The 16,144-nt window shown below is 43.9% G+C and overlaps 1 protein-coding gene across 1 annotated transcript in view; it reads left to right on the plus strand.

The window, feature by feature from the left end:
• Positions 1-16,144, plus strand: part of LOC311147062 (calsyntenin-2-like) — a gene marked incomplete at its 5' end in the record, with an annotated part of 260,551 nt that overhangs the window by 196,662 nt on the left and 47,745 nt on the right. The window contains 5 exons of the mRNA XM_084183679.1: positions 3,844-4,052; positions 8,014-8,163; positions 11,566-11,751; positions 13,645-13,902; positions 14,759-14,880. Of these exons, the coding sequence (XP_084039805.1) occupies positions 3,844-4,052; positions 8,014-8,163; positions 11,566-11,751; positions 13,645-13,902; positions 14,759-14,880 (925 nt within the window). The remainder of the gene's footprint in view (positions 1-3,843; positions 4,053-8,013; positions 8,164-11,565; positions 11,752-13,644; positions 13,903-14,758; positions 14,881-16,144) is intronic.

Consider the following 16,144-nt stretch of genomic DNA (forward strand, 5'->3'; position numbering starts at 1 on the left):
TGTTAAAATCCTTCTCAGTTACACACCGTGTGTCAAGCGCATATCACCCAGAGTCTCAGGGTGCGCTTGAACGTTGGCATCTGACCCTGAAGTCTATGCTCCGTAAATATTGCTTGGAATCTGAGAAAGATTGGGATGAGGGAGTTCCTCTAGTGTTGTTTGCTGTCCGTGAGACAGTACAGGAATCCCTAGGGTTCAGCCCAGCTGAACTGGTGTTTGGACACACCATGAGAGGACCTATGAAAGTCCTTAAGGATCAGTTTTTATCACAAGAGTTGTGTGTGAAAGAAAATGTGTTGGACTACGTTAGTCGCTTTCGTGAGCGCCTACATGGTGCCTGTGCTCTAGCAAAGGAAGCGCTGTCTTCCTCACAGAAACGGATGAAACGACACTATGACACACAGGCTGTTTCTCGTTCACTGCAGCCAGGTGACCAAGTTCTGGTATTGTTGCCTGTGCCAGGAGCGTCATTGTCAGCACGTTTCTCTGGTCCTTATGTCATTGAAAAGAAACTAAGTGAAACTGACTACGTGATACAGACTCCTGATAGAAAACGGCAATCTCGTGTGTGCCACGTTAACATGTTGAAGACATACCACACCAGACCCGTCACTCAGGTAGACAGTCCAGAGAAACTGGCCGAGTCGGCTGTCTCTATTGCTGCTACGGCTGTAGTGGGAGGTCGTGTTAATGATGTGGACGGAGATGGTTTGGAGTTGCGCAATACTCAGCAGCAGTGTGCTAGATTTCCCAATTCGGAGATGCTGCTGTCTCTCCCGTCAAGCCTGATTCATTTAACGGACAGACAGTCAGATGATATTGTGAGGCTATTACACAGCTTTCCATGTCTTTTTAATGATGTTCCTACATGTACAAATGTGTTAGAACATGACATTAATGTTGGAAACGCTGCACCTATCAAGCAACATCCTTATCGTGTCAACGTCTCTAAGAGAAAGATAATGAGGGGTGATGTCGGTTATTTGCTGGAGAATAACCTGGCTATGCCAAGTTCAAGTCCTTGGAGTTCTCCGTGCATTCTGGTTCCTAAACCTGATGGGACATCCAGATTATGTACGGACTATCGGAAAGTCAATGCTGTCACAGTGCCCGACTCGTTCCCGTTACCCAGACTGGATGACTGTATTGATACTGTTGGTGCTGCTACTTATGTAACCAAACTAGATCTTCTAAAAGGTTACTGGCAGGTGCCGTTAACCCCACGTGCCTCCGACATCTCTGCCTTTGTGACCCCAGATCACTTCCTACAATATGCTGTCATGGCATTTGGGATGCGGAACGCCCCAGCCACTTTCCAACGCCTGGTTAACACAGTATTGGCTGGAGTTCCTAATTGTAGTGCTTACCTTGATGATCTGGTAATTTATTCAACTGAGTGGTCTGATCATGTTAAAACTCTAAGGGTAGTGTGTGAACGTCTAGCAACCGCTTCTCTAACCCTGAACTTAGCAAAGTGCGAGTTTGGGAAGGCCACTGATACTTATCTTGGTAAACAGGTCGGCCATGGTCAGGTGCGCCCTGTAAATGCCAAGGTCTCTGCTATAAACGCATTTCCCGCACCTACCACCAGAAGAGAGCTACGCCGTTTTTTAGGGATGGTTGGCTACTACCGTAGTTTCTGTAAAAATGTCTCTGCGGTAGTTGCTCCATTAACGGATTTGCTCAGTCCGGCGAGAAAATTTGTATGGTCTGAAGATTGTTGTACTGCTTTCAACACTGCTAAAGCACTCTTATGTAGTACTCCTGTTCTTGCTGCGCCAGATTTTGAACGACCGTTTAAACTGGAGGTAGATGCAAGTGCCAGAGGTGCTGGTGCTGTTCTACTGCAGCAGGGCCAGAGTGGAGTGGACCATCCTGTCTGTTATTTTTCACGGAAATTTAACAAATGTCAGACAAACTATTCCACCATTGAACAAGAAGCTCTAGCTTTGTTGTTAGCTCTGCAGTACTTTGAAGTTTATGTTGGTTCCAGTGCATTACCAGTGATAGTGTACACTGACCATAACCCCTTAGTTTTTCTCCACCGGATGTACAACCAGAACCAACGCCTTATGCGTTGGGCACTTGTCGTGCAAAATTATAATTTGGAGATCCGCCACAAAAAGGGGTTGGATAATGTGTTGGCAGATGCTTTGTCTCGTGTGTAATGATCTAGGTTTTTTTTTGTTATCCCGGCAGGATGATTATTGAATTTTGGGTGTTGTGATGGTACGTGTGTCGCAAACCATTGTGGTTTGCTCTTTTAAGGGTGGGAGTGTTACGGATACAGGTATCCTGTGTTTTTGTGTGTTTCTACTCCTTCTGCCCTAATCACAGGTGTCCTGTATGTTCCTGATTGGTGGTCGTTGAGGTGTCTGCTGATTGGACCAATCAGTGAACATTCCTGTGCATTGCACCACCTGTTACTCGTTTTTTCAATCACACATCCCATTATATAAAAACCAGTCACTTGTGTTTGTGAGAGAGAGAAAATATTTCTGTATGTGAGTATGGACACTGTGGTGTCCTGTTTTTGTTTACTCACTCAGTTGCTGGTTACTATGATTGGTAATTCTGTTAGACCACTGTTTTGTATGTGAGTAACGGATACTGTGATGTCCTGTGTTTAGAGTACTCATTAGTTTGCTGGTTACTCTGTTTGGTAACTATTGTGTGTTTCTGGGAAAAGGGGAGTTTGAGCTAGCTGCCCTTGGGCATACATTTCCCGTAGAAAGAACTGTCTATAAACACTAGTTAGACCTGAGCGGACCACCCACTGTATTTTTGTATGGTAGCAGTAGCCTAGCGGTTCTTGAGGCAGGCAAGATCAGCTTAGGGGTGTTTTACACTATTGTTTCATTTCTTGGGTCCTGCTCAGCCCTTTTTCCCAAACCTTTACCGTGTGTTCAGAAATAAACCATTTGTGTTTGACGGTAGTTCATGGTTGTTGTGTCATATTTGTTCTCACTGTTCCATGCCACCCTTATAATTTACATGAATTATGTTACGGGTCTCATGTCCATCACCCTAGACGTTCAAAGCCACGGGGTTCGTAACATCCCTGCTCTGATGAAGTGCTATTGAAAGCTGTGCTTTAGGGCAATGACTAAGGCGGATACTGTCACACAGAGAGAGAGTAGTATGAGAGAGAGGGAGGGATTTCACAGCCAGGGCATCTTTGATGAATGTCTGTTAACATAGAGAGATGGTACTGTGTGTGCCTCAGCTAAGCAGCATCACTGCAGGACATTCTAAGTAGGTCTCATTAAGTCAATGTCTTTAATTAGGAAGGCATGCTACAACAGCAGACCCACCATTGCTGCTTCACACAAGGTCATTGTCAGACGAATTATAGGTTGAGTTTGAGAAACTGGACTTATTTAAATAATACTAAGAAAATATGACTTGTTATGTTCAGCCCTTTAGTGTTGGCCCTGAACCAACCTAGATGTGGTGTGGATATCTCTCATTCGCTCCGGGGCAAAAACCTTGAATCACTACCAACCTTTTTTGCAGTACAACTATCAGTGAAAAGCAGGATTTGGTTTTGTCTGTACTGTATGCCCCCTTGCTCTCATGTTTCTCTCTCTTGTTCTCTCAGCTGGTCATGAGATTGTGAGGGGATTTGTTTTGTATGTTATGGTTTGTTGTTTCTGTTTTTGAGGGTTTAGTGGGGGTTTGGGTTTGAGGACGTTGAGTATTTTGTAATCATTAGTACTTATTGTGTCATGTTGGAAGAAAGAGTATCAAATTGTGTCATGTTGGAAGAAAGAGTATCAAAGCAGTAAGACAGATATCCTGTCTTACTGCTTTATTCTCTCTGTCTCCCCTCCCTCTCTCCAGGGCAGTGGTTCACATCCAGGTAGATGACGTAAATGAGTTCTCTCCTGTGTTCCGGGAGCCTGTGTACCACGCTGCAGTAATGGAAGGGAAGATCTATGACAGCATCCTGCAGGTAGAGGCCTGGGACCAGGACTGTTCCCCGCAGTACAGCCAGATCTGCAACTACGACATTGTCACCTCCGACACGCCCTTCGCCATCGACCGCAACGGTCAGTGAATTCTAACCCCCATCCCCTGACCACACAACCTGCAGGTAAAAGGCACAACCATTCTCTTCTCATCCCGACCTTGCATTAGATCAAATCATTTTATTTTGGCTCTCTCCACACACTCTTCATTCAGCGCTCAGGAAACAATGTCAACTCCATCACAGAGGTCAACTTGGTTACACTTTACTTTCCGTAACAGCGATGACACAAACTGTTCCTCAGGCCATCAAATTGGCTAGGCATCATTTTTATACAGTCAATAGCAGAAGTTTGTATCTAGATCGAGTTACAGTCCATTCACAGTCAGTACACGTGGCCCATGCGGAAATTGAACCCACAAAGTTGCTGTTGCCAGAATTCTTCTCCAACCCACTGAACTTAGTTAATTCTATTCAAAGCACATCTCTCACGCCATTTGTCAGTGTGCTGTATTCATGGACTCCCCAAGTGCTTCCCCATTCATCCTCTGATCACAGCAGTGCAGTGTTATACAGAGTGATCTGAAACTGGATCCAGCTCTGTGGGATCAGCGGGAACACAAGGACTAGTGGAGCAGACAGGCCAAAATTACATCAGATACTCCACAGCTTGCCATCTCTGCTAGCCTCTCTCCTCTTGCTTTCCTCTCTCCCTTTATCTCTCTTTCTTTTTCTGTTTCTCTGTTTCTTCCTTCCTTTCTCTCTCCTTCTCTCTCTCTCTTTCTCATTCCCTCCCTTTCTCTCTTCCTCCCTGTCTGGTACCTCTGATGTCCTCTGGCACGGCTCAGGCCCCTCTGTGACCCCGAAGGGACAGCAGGTTGGCACTTTTCTGGCTCCCGTCCGCCATGCCAGCTCCACGGCCGCCAGTCGCCTTGCTTCCTATGGCACTCCCAGGCTCTGCAGTGTGACTGGCACTTGTGGTGCTCAAATAGAGCTGAGCGTAGTGATGCTTGGGGGGCCGTCAGAGTGTGTTTTATACCAAGGGGGCTTCTGGCTCCATCATTAACCGTGGATCAGAGGCCTGAGTAAGTTATTAAATCAAACAGGCCTGTCTGCCCTCTGTAGCTCAGGGAGAGAGATGGAGGGAGAGAGATGGAGTGAGTGAGGAAAGGAGAGACTAACCACTGGAACACATGAACAGAGCACTACTTCGGATATAAAGAAGTCCTTTTAATAATCATGTCTCTCAACCAGTTGGTAAATATCCCCTTATATACAGTATCTATAGAAATGAGTTCAATAATCCTGTTGGAGTAAAAAAGTAAATGTAATCTTCTGTTGTTAGACATACACCTCAAAGAATGGTGAACTTGAGAATCGGGTCCTGGAGAGCTGTAGTGTGTGATAGTTTTCATGGTTGCAGATTTACAGTACCAGTCAAATATTTGGACACACCTACTCATTCCAGGGTTTTTCTTTATTTTTACTATTTTCTACATTGTAAAATAATAGTGAAGACATCAAAACTATGAAATAACACATATGGAATCATGTAGTAACCAAAAAAAGTGTTAAACAAATCAAAATATATTTTATATTTGAGATTCTTCAAATAGCCACCCTTTGCCTTGATGACAGCTTTGCACACTCTTGGCATTCTCTCAACCAGCTTCATGAGGTAGTCACCTGGAATGCATTTCAATTAACAGCCTTCTTAAAAGTTCATTTGTGGAATTTATTTCCTTCTTAATGCGTTTGAGCCAATCAGTTGTGTTGTGACAAGGTAGGGGGGTATACAGAAGATAGCCCTATTTGGTAAAAGACCAAGTCCATATTATGGCAAGAACAGCTCAAATAAGCAAAGAGAAATGACAGTCCATCATTACTTTAAGACATGAAGGTCAGTCAATACGGAACATTTCAAGAACTTTGAAAGTTTCTTCAAGTGTTGTCGCAAAAACCATCAAGCGCTATGATGAAACTGGCTCTCATGAGGACCGCCATAGGAAAGGAAGACCCAGAGTTACCTCTGATGCAGTGGATAAGTTCATTAGAGTTACCAGCCTCAGAAATTGCAGCCCAAATAAATGCTTCACAGAGTTCAAGTAACAGACACATCTCAACATCAACTGTTCAGAGGAGACTGCGTGAATCAGGCCTTCATGGTTTAATTGCTGCAAAGAAACCACTACTAAAGGACACCAATAAGAAGGAGAGACTTGCTTGGGCCAAGAAACATTAGACCGGTGGAAATCTATCCTTTGGTCTGATGAGTCCAAATTTGAGATTTTTGGTTCCAACCGCCGTGTCTTTGTGAGACGCAGAGTAGGTGAACGGATGATCTCCTCATGTGTGGTTCCCACCGTGAAGCATGGAGGAGGAGGTGTGATGGTGTGGGGGTGCTTTGCTGGTGACACTGTCTGTGATTTATTTAGAATTCTAGGCACACTTAACCAGCATGGCTACCACAGCATTCTGCAGCGATACGACATCCATCTGGTTTGCACTTAGTGGGACTATCATTTGTTTTTCAACAGGACAATGACCCAACACACCTCCAGGCTGTGTTGTAAGGGCTATTTGACCAAGAAGGAGAGTGATGGAGTGCTGCATCAGATGACCTGGCCTCCATAAATCACCCGACCTCAACCCAATTGAGATGGTTTGGGATGAGTTGGACCACAGACACACACACACACACACACACACATATTGACAGTTGCCCTATTTCACTCAGAGACTACACATTGGGACAGGAATGGGAGATGAGGCTGGGACCAGAGCTCCATCATGTAAATGGGGCCTGTTAGCTGTCACTGGTGATGTCTCATTTGTAACCTACAGTATACCCTGCCTGGGTCAGGTTCTATCATGGTATTAGATGTATCACAGTTGCATGTATCGCATTCAATTAAAGAAAAACAATGCCATCTCTCCTCACTTCCCTAAAGTGTCATTTAGGGTAGAATCAATGGGAGATTTCCGCAAAATAATGAGTAATGCCTGCACATCTTAAGTTAGGATTCAGCCATAGCGTTCTGATTGCTTGTAGGGAACTACAGTACAGTGTTTCATCTGAATGAAAGCCTCCTTTTGATTCACTGCATGACATGAATCACCACAATCAGCACTACAGCATACCACTAACGCTCCAACCCAGATTCACAGAAGGAAGTGAGAGACTGAGATATCCTCCTTTTCCAGGAAACATCAAGTTCGTAGTGCCCATCTGAGAGTGGAGCTGTCCAGGTTTGAGGGCTCACACTGCTCCTGACCTCTCCTTACCTCTCCTCTCCACTGTCTCCTTTACAGCATCAGGACCATATAGATATAACTATAAAGAGGCTGTAATCATAGGACCCTGAACCATAATTCCTCTCTAGTGCTCCATCTCTATGATCCGTACACTGGCATACTCTCAGACAACTAAACTGGCTATAGAGGCTGCTAGCGAGTACACTGAAAATAGACTGAGGATAGGGAAGGTGAGAAAACTAATTCAAACTCACTTATATGGTACACTCTTAGAAAAAAAGGAGCTATCTAGAACCTAAAAGGGTTCTTCGGCTGTACCCATAGGAGAATCCTTTGAAGAACCCTTTTTGGTTCCAGGTAGAACCATTCTGGTTCTAGATAGAACCCTTTTGGGTTCAATGTAGGACCATTTCCACAGAGGGTTCTACAAGGAACCCAAAAGGGTTTTATGTGGAACCAAAAAGGGTTCTCCCTGAACCAAAAAGGGTTCTCCTATGGGGACAGCCAAATAACTATTTTGGGACCTTTTTTTCTAAGAGTGTAGAGTCTGACGAGCATTGCAGATTTAGATGGAAAAGGAACTCAGTAAAATCAATTGTTGGCGAAGAAATAGGTTTATTCTTTGACTCCAGAAATACAATCTATTTGCAGAAGATATCAGTGACTATCAGTGCATCCGTCACAGTTTTTTTTTTCATTCATGTTTACATATTTATTATATTTACATATTTATTTATTATATTTACTTATTATTTATTTATTATATTTTTTCTCTTTTCCTTCTCTAGGCAACATCAGAAACACGGAGCGTCTGAGCTACGACAAGAAGCAGCGCTACGAGGTCATGGTGACCGCCTTCGACTGCGGCCAGAAGAGGGCGACGGAGAGTGTGGCGGTGCACATTGACGTCAAGCCCGTCTGCAAACCTGGCTGGCAAGGTCAGTCTAATCAAAGGAGAAGACTGTCTGTACACACACTGCGTAGATCTGAGTTGCAGATCCCAAAAGATACTACTAACAGGTTGCTAATCATTTGATAAGTACTGTGGGTTCCCCAAAGTTAGAAGCACACTGTGTCTGGTGAAGAGCAGCAGAAATCAATTGCTTCCACTCAGAGTGAAATACATTTTAGTTTTTTTTGTTGCAGATGAACGTACCAGACAGTCTACACAGCTGGTACACAAAGACCAAGGTCAGGCTGGGATTGGGGCCTCCTGATTCTTGACCAGCAGTTAGGGCCAACTTAACCTCGGACGCTCCCAACAAACCTTCCTTTACTCCTCACAAAATGGTCGCAGGCATGACTCGGGGTGCTTACTTGCAGCAGCACTATTGGTGTCTCTGCGTTCGCATTGGACTGTTCTTTCCTCCATCTGCACCCATATGCCACAACAGTCTACTCTCAGAGAAAAAAGAGCCCTCATCATCCCTGTGGATGATAACACTCCTGGCTCTGGATCTTACAGTTTTCCTCGACTCGACTCTGTTTACCCGAACAATCCAGGTCAATGGCCCCTGTGGAGAAGGGGAGAGGGGGATACAGCGGCATTCCAGACACAGAGAGAAAGAGCGAGAGAGAGCGAGAAGGATAGATGGGGGAGAGAAGAAAGGAGAGGGGCTATAAGCATATCCCATTTTAGAATAAAGCTTATTGGTGTCTGGGGAACTTGACTGGATCTTGTCTCGGACTACTGTAGCATGTACATAGTGAAAACCTTTATAAGCGGACAGGGTCCCTCACTGCTTCCCTGTCAGATGTCAGTAGGCTACGTCAGGAGGAGAAAGGCTGGGGAGACAGAGAGCAGGAACATGCGCAGGATATTTCACCTTCACCCAATTAGAAGAAATCACTCCTTTCTTAAAAGGGCAAACAATTACAAAATGGCCACACCTCCACTGTTTTGGTAAAAAGCTGAGGGATGGATGCAAAGAGTGACCATCGATGATATCAAAATTATAGTTTTAACAATTTTTAAGGCTGTACAGCGTTTGTTTAGAATTACAATGTTTACAAACAGTAGAGTAAAACAAGTGTATATTTTGGGTTCTGATTAACTAAGTTTAAGAGGCATTTATAAGTTATATTCTTGAAGAACCATTGGGTATATACACTGAGTGTACAAAACATTAGGAACACCTTCCTAATATTGAGTTGTACCCCACCCTTTTGCCCTCAGAACAGCCTCAATTCCTCGGGGCATGGACTCTACAAGGAGTCGAAAGTGTTCCACAGGAATGCTGGCCCATGTTGACTCCAATGCTTCCCACAGTTGTGTCAAGTTGGCTTGTTTTGTACACTCAGTGTTTATCATTAATTTAGAAGTCCAAAAACTGGATGCAGCAATCGCAGATTGCATCTTTAAAGACAGTGTGTGATTCCTCTTGCTGGAAATGTGGCTCGAAATGTGTCCAGAGTTGTTCCATTAGGTTGACATTTATTGTAATGAATCTTGCCCTGGAGGCAGCTCTGCAGAGTGGTCACTAGCTGGCACAGGGCAAGATTCATGACAATAAACCTGTTCTAACAACATCCTCTCTCTGTCTGCCTCTCCCTGGTCATGTCATTTATTTCTCTGAGTGTTTGACCTTGAATATATCACGGAACAGACTCGACAGCTGTCAACTCTCTGCTCCACACACAGCAATAAAATGGCCATTACTGCTCCCTAGACTATAAAGAAGACCTGGTGCGGCTCACAGATACATATGGAGGGTAATCGAAATATAAACCGGGTGACAAAGATGACAGATTAAGCCGAGGGGTGGGGAGGGCTTCCCGCACTAGAGCTGTTATGTTCTTTAAGCATGTAATTCTACTCTCGCGTTCTCTGTCTTCCACCATCGCTATCGTTCTCTCTCTTACTACATCTACCTTCTCTCTATCTCCCCCTCTCTCTCCAATCTTTCTTCCGCTCTCTCCATCTCTCTGGTCATATGCCACCTATCATGGTTGATCTTTCCAGCCGCCCATCCCATTCTCTCGCCATTTCCTGGTAATCTGGCAAATCACTTTGTTCTGGTAGAGAACCATCAACGTCACTCTAGACTTCTTCTGACGATATTGCCTCAGCACTTCAAATGTATTCTTATTTTATTCCACATCCACACTCCTTTTCTTATTCTACTGTTCCACTTATTTTCCAATTCTATTCCCCCCAATTCTCTTCCTACTGCGATTCTGTGATTCTTCTGGCCCAATCAGCAGAGGCGATTTGACTCTCATATTGCCTGTGTTGGTGAAAAGGCCTGCCTGGTCTACACATCCCTTTGATAAAGACACTCTCTGAAGTAGAATGTCTTACCTGGAGTGAGCTGAACTTGGTCTGCCAGTCAGTAATATGAGAGAGATGTTGTTTGTGACATAATTGGGCAGTGATTCATGTCAAATTAATCCCTTTGTGGTGATATGTTAGCGTGTTCGTTAGCATTGATAGAAAAGTTTGTCATTGTAGCATTGTAATGTTAGCTACACGAGAAACATTTCACTGAGTAGTCTAACACCTGAATTCAATTTAAGCTCAGACAGGACATCCTTTCTTTCTTTTTGTGTCAGATAAGGGTTATTGGTTTGATTGGGAAGGCCATGATAGCAGATCCCTGTCATACGTGTTGCCAACACTCAACTGTGTGACATGGATTAGTGAGCACGGTTGGTTAGCAGTTAGCGTAGCATAGCCTCCTGTATCAGAACCTCACTTCTTCCTATGGTCCTTGGTGTGTGAAGTCACCTGTCACCTTTCGGCTTTAGTGAGGTGTGCTCCGTGATGCCTTCAATTCAGAGGCTTGCAGGGGTATTCAGCGGAACCCTTTGCCTCTGTAGTATTGTCGCTGTGCTAGAGCTAGCCTAGCGAAGGATGGGACTGACCTTCATGCAAAGTGAATATCAAACCAGAATAATATCTAATAATATATGCCTTTTAGCAGACGATTGTAATCCAAAGCGATTTATAGTCATGCTTTCATACATTTTACGTATGGGTGGCCCCGGGAATCGAACCCACAACCCTGGCGGTGCAAGCGCCATGCTCTACAGACTGAGCCATACAGGACCAGAACAAGTGGTAAATAATATAACAGTAGGAGAGACTGAATTGGCCAGTGGCTGAATGCATTTATCATTTCTAGGTGATTTTATTTTATTTAGTAGTTCTGTTTTATAAGTAATAAAATACAAATGAAATGTTTGTGTCTACAGTAGCACAAGGATGATACAAGAGTTTAGTGTAGTGTTGCGCTAACAAGCTAGCCTTGGGATCTGAATGAGCCTTCTAAGCATTTGGACAAATACATTTTCTATTGGGAATAATAAACTACAATAATATTCAACTCTCTTTCTCCCAGGCTGGAACAAACAAGTGGACTATGATCCCGGGACAGGAAGTAAGCAGCTGTTTCCCAAGATGCACCTGGAGACGTGTGACAGCCCGTTGTCGGCGGTGAGAGCAATGGTGGAGCTGCAGACCAGCCACATTGGGAAGGGCTGCGACCGAGAGACCTACTCCGAGAAGTCCCTGCAGAAACTCTGTGGTAAGCCAATTAACAAGGAAAGGGTTAAAATAATAAAATGTACCTATAACATTTCAACCTGTGTGCAGTTGCACAACGTGTAATTCGTTAATTACACTTATGACTAGTGAAGTCATACAGACAATTGCGTCCCATTAATGGTTTCCAATTATCTACTCTAATTTCACATTTTCTGCCACGTTGATTCACACCAAGATTTAACAGTCAAATTATAAACAAGTAGAGGTATTTAATTGTAATTTGTAACACATAGAAAAGTATATATTAAATCAACCTTATGAATCATTTTTATTAATCATTCTGTGGAGAAATCTGCTCATGTGAAAATGTTCATTGTGAAGAGTTGAAAATGTGAAATGTCTCAGATTTGTACAATATTTCTTCCTTGGATTTATTTTCCTTTTGTGAAAAACAGAAGCGTGGTATGGTTGGTTTGAACAATTCAATATGCAGCAATAACAGTTCATTGGTCAACTCTTTAAGTGTTTGAGTAACAATGGCTACACACGCATACTTAATATCCTCATATACTCATTTGGATTTCCCTACTTCTTTAGAATGCAAAGTTTGCAAGCCAGGAGCTATAAAAATTAAATTTAAATTTAAATTAAATTTATAAAATGTCACACTTTATTTGGATAGTCCGGATTTCCCATCTGTAGATGCTCTACAGATGTTCACACTATCAACAAACTATGTGTTGATAAGAAACTGCTTGCTAAGGTTAGGGTTATGGTTAGGTTTAGAATAAGGGTTAGGGTAAGGGTTAAGGTTAGGATAGTTAGTTAAAATGTTACTGATAGTCTGTAGATTATCTACAAATGGACTATCCAAATAAAGTGTTACCTTTTTTTACCGAGCAACATTGATTTCTGTGAGAGTACAAATATCGGTACACATACTGTAAATAGAGTGCACAGAGCTTGCTCAAGAGGGCCACCATATATATTTTTTTTAGAGCCACTTAAGAATAAACAAACAACATCCTACGGCCCATTATGAATAGTTTGTTTTTAAAAAACCATACTTTATTTCCTAAGCAGAGAAAGGTTGAAAGTGTGATGTATTCATAGTTCCTATGGCCAGACGTGGGCTGGTGGAAACTAAACCGATGAAAAGAAGACAGGTGTCATGGATTTGACAAAGGCCCTCTGAGTGAGAGTGTGAGACTGAATCTCATCTACTTCTCACGATCACAGTGAAAGTCCTGAGAGGGTTAAGAGGCCTGGGTGTGTATTTATGCTGGTCTATCAGTTGACAGACATAAATGTTGTATAGCTTAAAAGAACCAACTTGTTTCTTCTGAGGGGTGGGCAGGGTGGGAATTTGGTGGAGAGAACCAAGTGTCCTAACATACGGGGTCATTCACCTCTCATCAGCTTCAGACTGTCACCTCGTGTGACATGGAGAGGGTGATGTTGTGGTGAGAAGAGACAGATGTCAAATACCTTAACCATCGAAGACTTTTCCGTTCCGCAACAGTTCCACATCCTATTTCTGTACTGTTGCGTTCTAAACTCACGACACCCTGCATGGACATCGTAGGACTAGAGGGTTTTAGATAACTTCCAATCTTCCAATTCAAATGTTACAAATACTGTGTCAGTAAATGTGTACATCCACTGTATATATCTGCTCATTATCTTACAGCTCTATGCTCACTCTACCTAGTTGTATGGAAACTTTGTTTAAACTCCATTGTCTGTATTCTGTCTCTAAATGTTGCCTATCACTAGCAGCACCATATCACCAAGTAAAGTTCTGAGTATGTGTAAATGTACTTGGCGAATAAAGGTGATTCTGAATCTGATCAGTCTCCTTTTAACCTGGTGACACTTTTCGTGTGTCAAAATGTCACTGACTGATTGTACTCGTTTTCAATTTGTCCTCTAGGTGCGGCGTCCGGCAGCACAGACCTCCTCCCCGCCCCCAGCGCATCCACCAATTGGACGGCCTCACTGCTGACGGACAGCGGGCGGGACTGCGACCTCATCTTCCGCTTCGACGGGCGGCAGGCAGCCAACGTGCCGGAGCGGGTGGTTCCACAGAACCTGACTGACCAGTTCACCATCGCCACATGGATGAAGCACGGGCCCAGCCTCGGTCTGAGGGCTGAGAAGGAGACCCTGCTCTGCAACTCCGACAAGACCGGTGAGAACAGGAAGGGGTTGAGTTGGGAGATTTGGTCCATCCTAGGTCATTGTTCATGAAACCAGGACTTTATGGTGGTGGAGGTGGCGTAGTCACGTACAGTGCTTTCAGAAAGGATTCACACAGTTGTTTTGGGGTGATGGCGTAGTCACGTAGATGCACAGGTTGTTTTGTTGGCTGCTGACCACTTCTAGTTCCAGAGTTAGATTGAGTGAAGCTGTGAGGGTTTGGCTGGAGACAGGCAGCCTGACAGGCTCTTATTGATCCCATCGATCACTCCGCTCACACTGAGAGCAAAGGAGGGTCCATCAATACGCATGGCCAAAAGAGCCCTTTGTCACCCCAGCGGCTCCCAGGAAAAGCACGGAGGGGGGGTTATGATGCCACAATGTCACAGGGAGCATGTGACATTTATCGGCACATGTCAATAGCATTTACAGGACGTATCGCACTAACAAGCCCCTTTGCCCATAATGACAGACATCCTTTTAGATAGAGCACCGCTTTAGGAGAGCATTTGTAGAATATAATTTATTGTCACACTTAACTGGAATATAGCTTTTTGGTCGGATAAGGTCCAATATATATAATATAGTCGGATAAGGTCCAATATATAAAATAGTTGGATAAGGTCCAATATATAATATAGTCAGATAAGGTCCAATATCATTTATAATATAGTCGGATAAGGTCCAATAAAATGTAAATGTCATACAGTAGAAGTAAAGTATATATGTTTTTCTGTGAATGACAATAGAGAATATTTCTGTTCTGGCATAGGAAATTATGGCATTATGAATGTTATAAGATACATGTAATTACCAATTGTATGTAACATTTCCGTATCCTTGTGCAGAGATGAACAGGCACCACTACTCCCTGTACGTCCACAACTGCCGTCTGGTGTTCCTACTCAGGAGAGACTTCACCCAGGTTGACACCTTCCGCCCCGCAGAGTTCCACTGGAAACTGGAGCAGGTGAGCTGACCTTTGACCCAGTAGTCAAGTCATGCCTATGGAGCAGTGAGGGGAACGGCACCTCTGTACCTTCGGGCTTTGATCAGTCCCTACACCCAAACGAGGGCATTGCGTTCATCCACCTCTGGCCTGCTGGCTCCCCTTCCTCTGCGGAAGCATAGTTCCCGCTCAGCCCAGTCAAAACTGTTCGCTGCTCTGGCACCCCAATGGTGGAACAAGCTCCCTCACGACGCCAGGACAGCGGAGTCACTCACCACCTTCCGGAGACATTTGAAACCCCACCTCTTTAAGGAATACCTGGGATAGGATAAAGTAATCCTTCTACCCCCCCCCCCCCCCCCCAAAAAAAAATTGTAAAGTGGTTATCCCACTGCCTATAGGGTGAATGCACCAATTTGTGAGTCGCTCTGTTTAAGAGCGTCTGCTAAATGACGTAAATGTGCCCTTGAGCAAGGCACTTAACCCTAATTGCTCCTGTAAGTCGCTCTGGATAAGAGCGTCTGCTAAATGACTAAAATGTAAATGTAAAATGATGATGGGAACCTCCACTGGGGCTATGTTCCAATGTCCATACAGTCAATATGTTACCCATTGGACAATGCTGCTTTCTTGCTAAATTAACTTGAGGTGGGTAAGGCTTAAAAGTGAGCAGCTATTGTTTTGTTGCTTTGGAAGTCTTATTATTATTATTATTATTATTATTATTATTATTATAACATAATAATATGCCATTTAGCAGACACTTTTATCCAAAGCGACTTACAGTCATGCGTGCATACATTATTTTTTATTTTTTTGTGTATGGGTGGTCCCGGGGATCGAACCCACTACCTTGGCGTTACAGCTCTACCAGCTGAGCTACAGAGGACCACCCATACCCGTCTTGTGTTGGTAAATGACTATTCCAGTCATGCCTGTCTCTGAGTTTTTCCTCAGGTAGACAAACAGCGGTAGAGCAGTAGCTTTTCTTTGAGAGACATCTCTTATAATACCACCTCATCTCCCGCAATGGTTAGCTCTGTATGTGTGCGTGTGCCTGAGGGCCTTGGTTCGTGGTGTTTTTCTCCAGGTGAAGGACTATCATTACTGCTGCAGTAAGAGATCATTGCTGTGGAGAAGTCTTCATTCTGATAACCTGTGTCCCAATGCCTCTACTCCTCTCCCCACAGCAGGAGATAAGAGGATAGGATATAGCGCACACCAAACACACACACTGCAAACACACACCGCAAACCCAACGGCCCATGTGTTTAGCAGCCCCTCT

This window comes from Coregonus lavaretus, assembly GCF_964263955.1.
Source record: "Coregonus lavaretus genome assembly, chromosome: 19".
Classification (NCBI taxonomy): Eukaryota; Metazoa; Chordata; class Actinopteri; order Salmoniformes; family Salmonidae; genus Coregonus; species Coregonus lavaretus.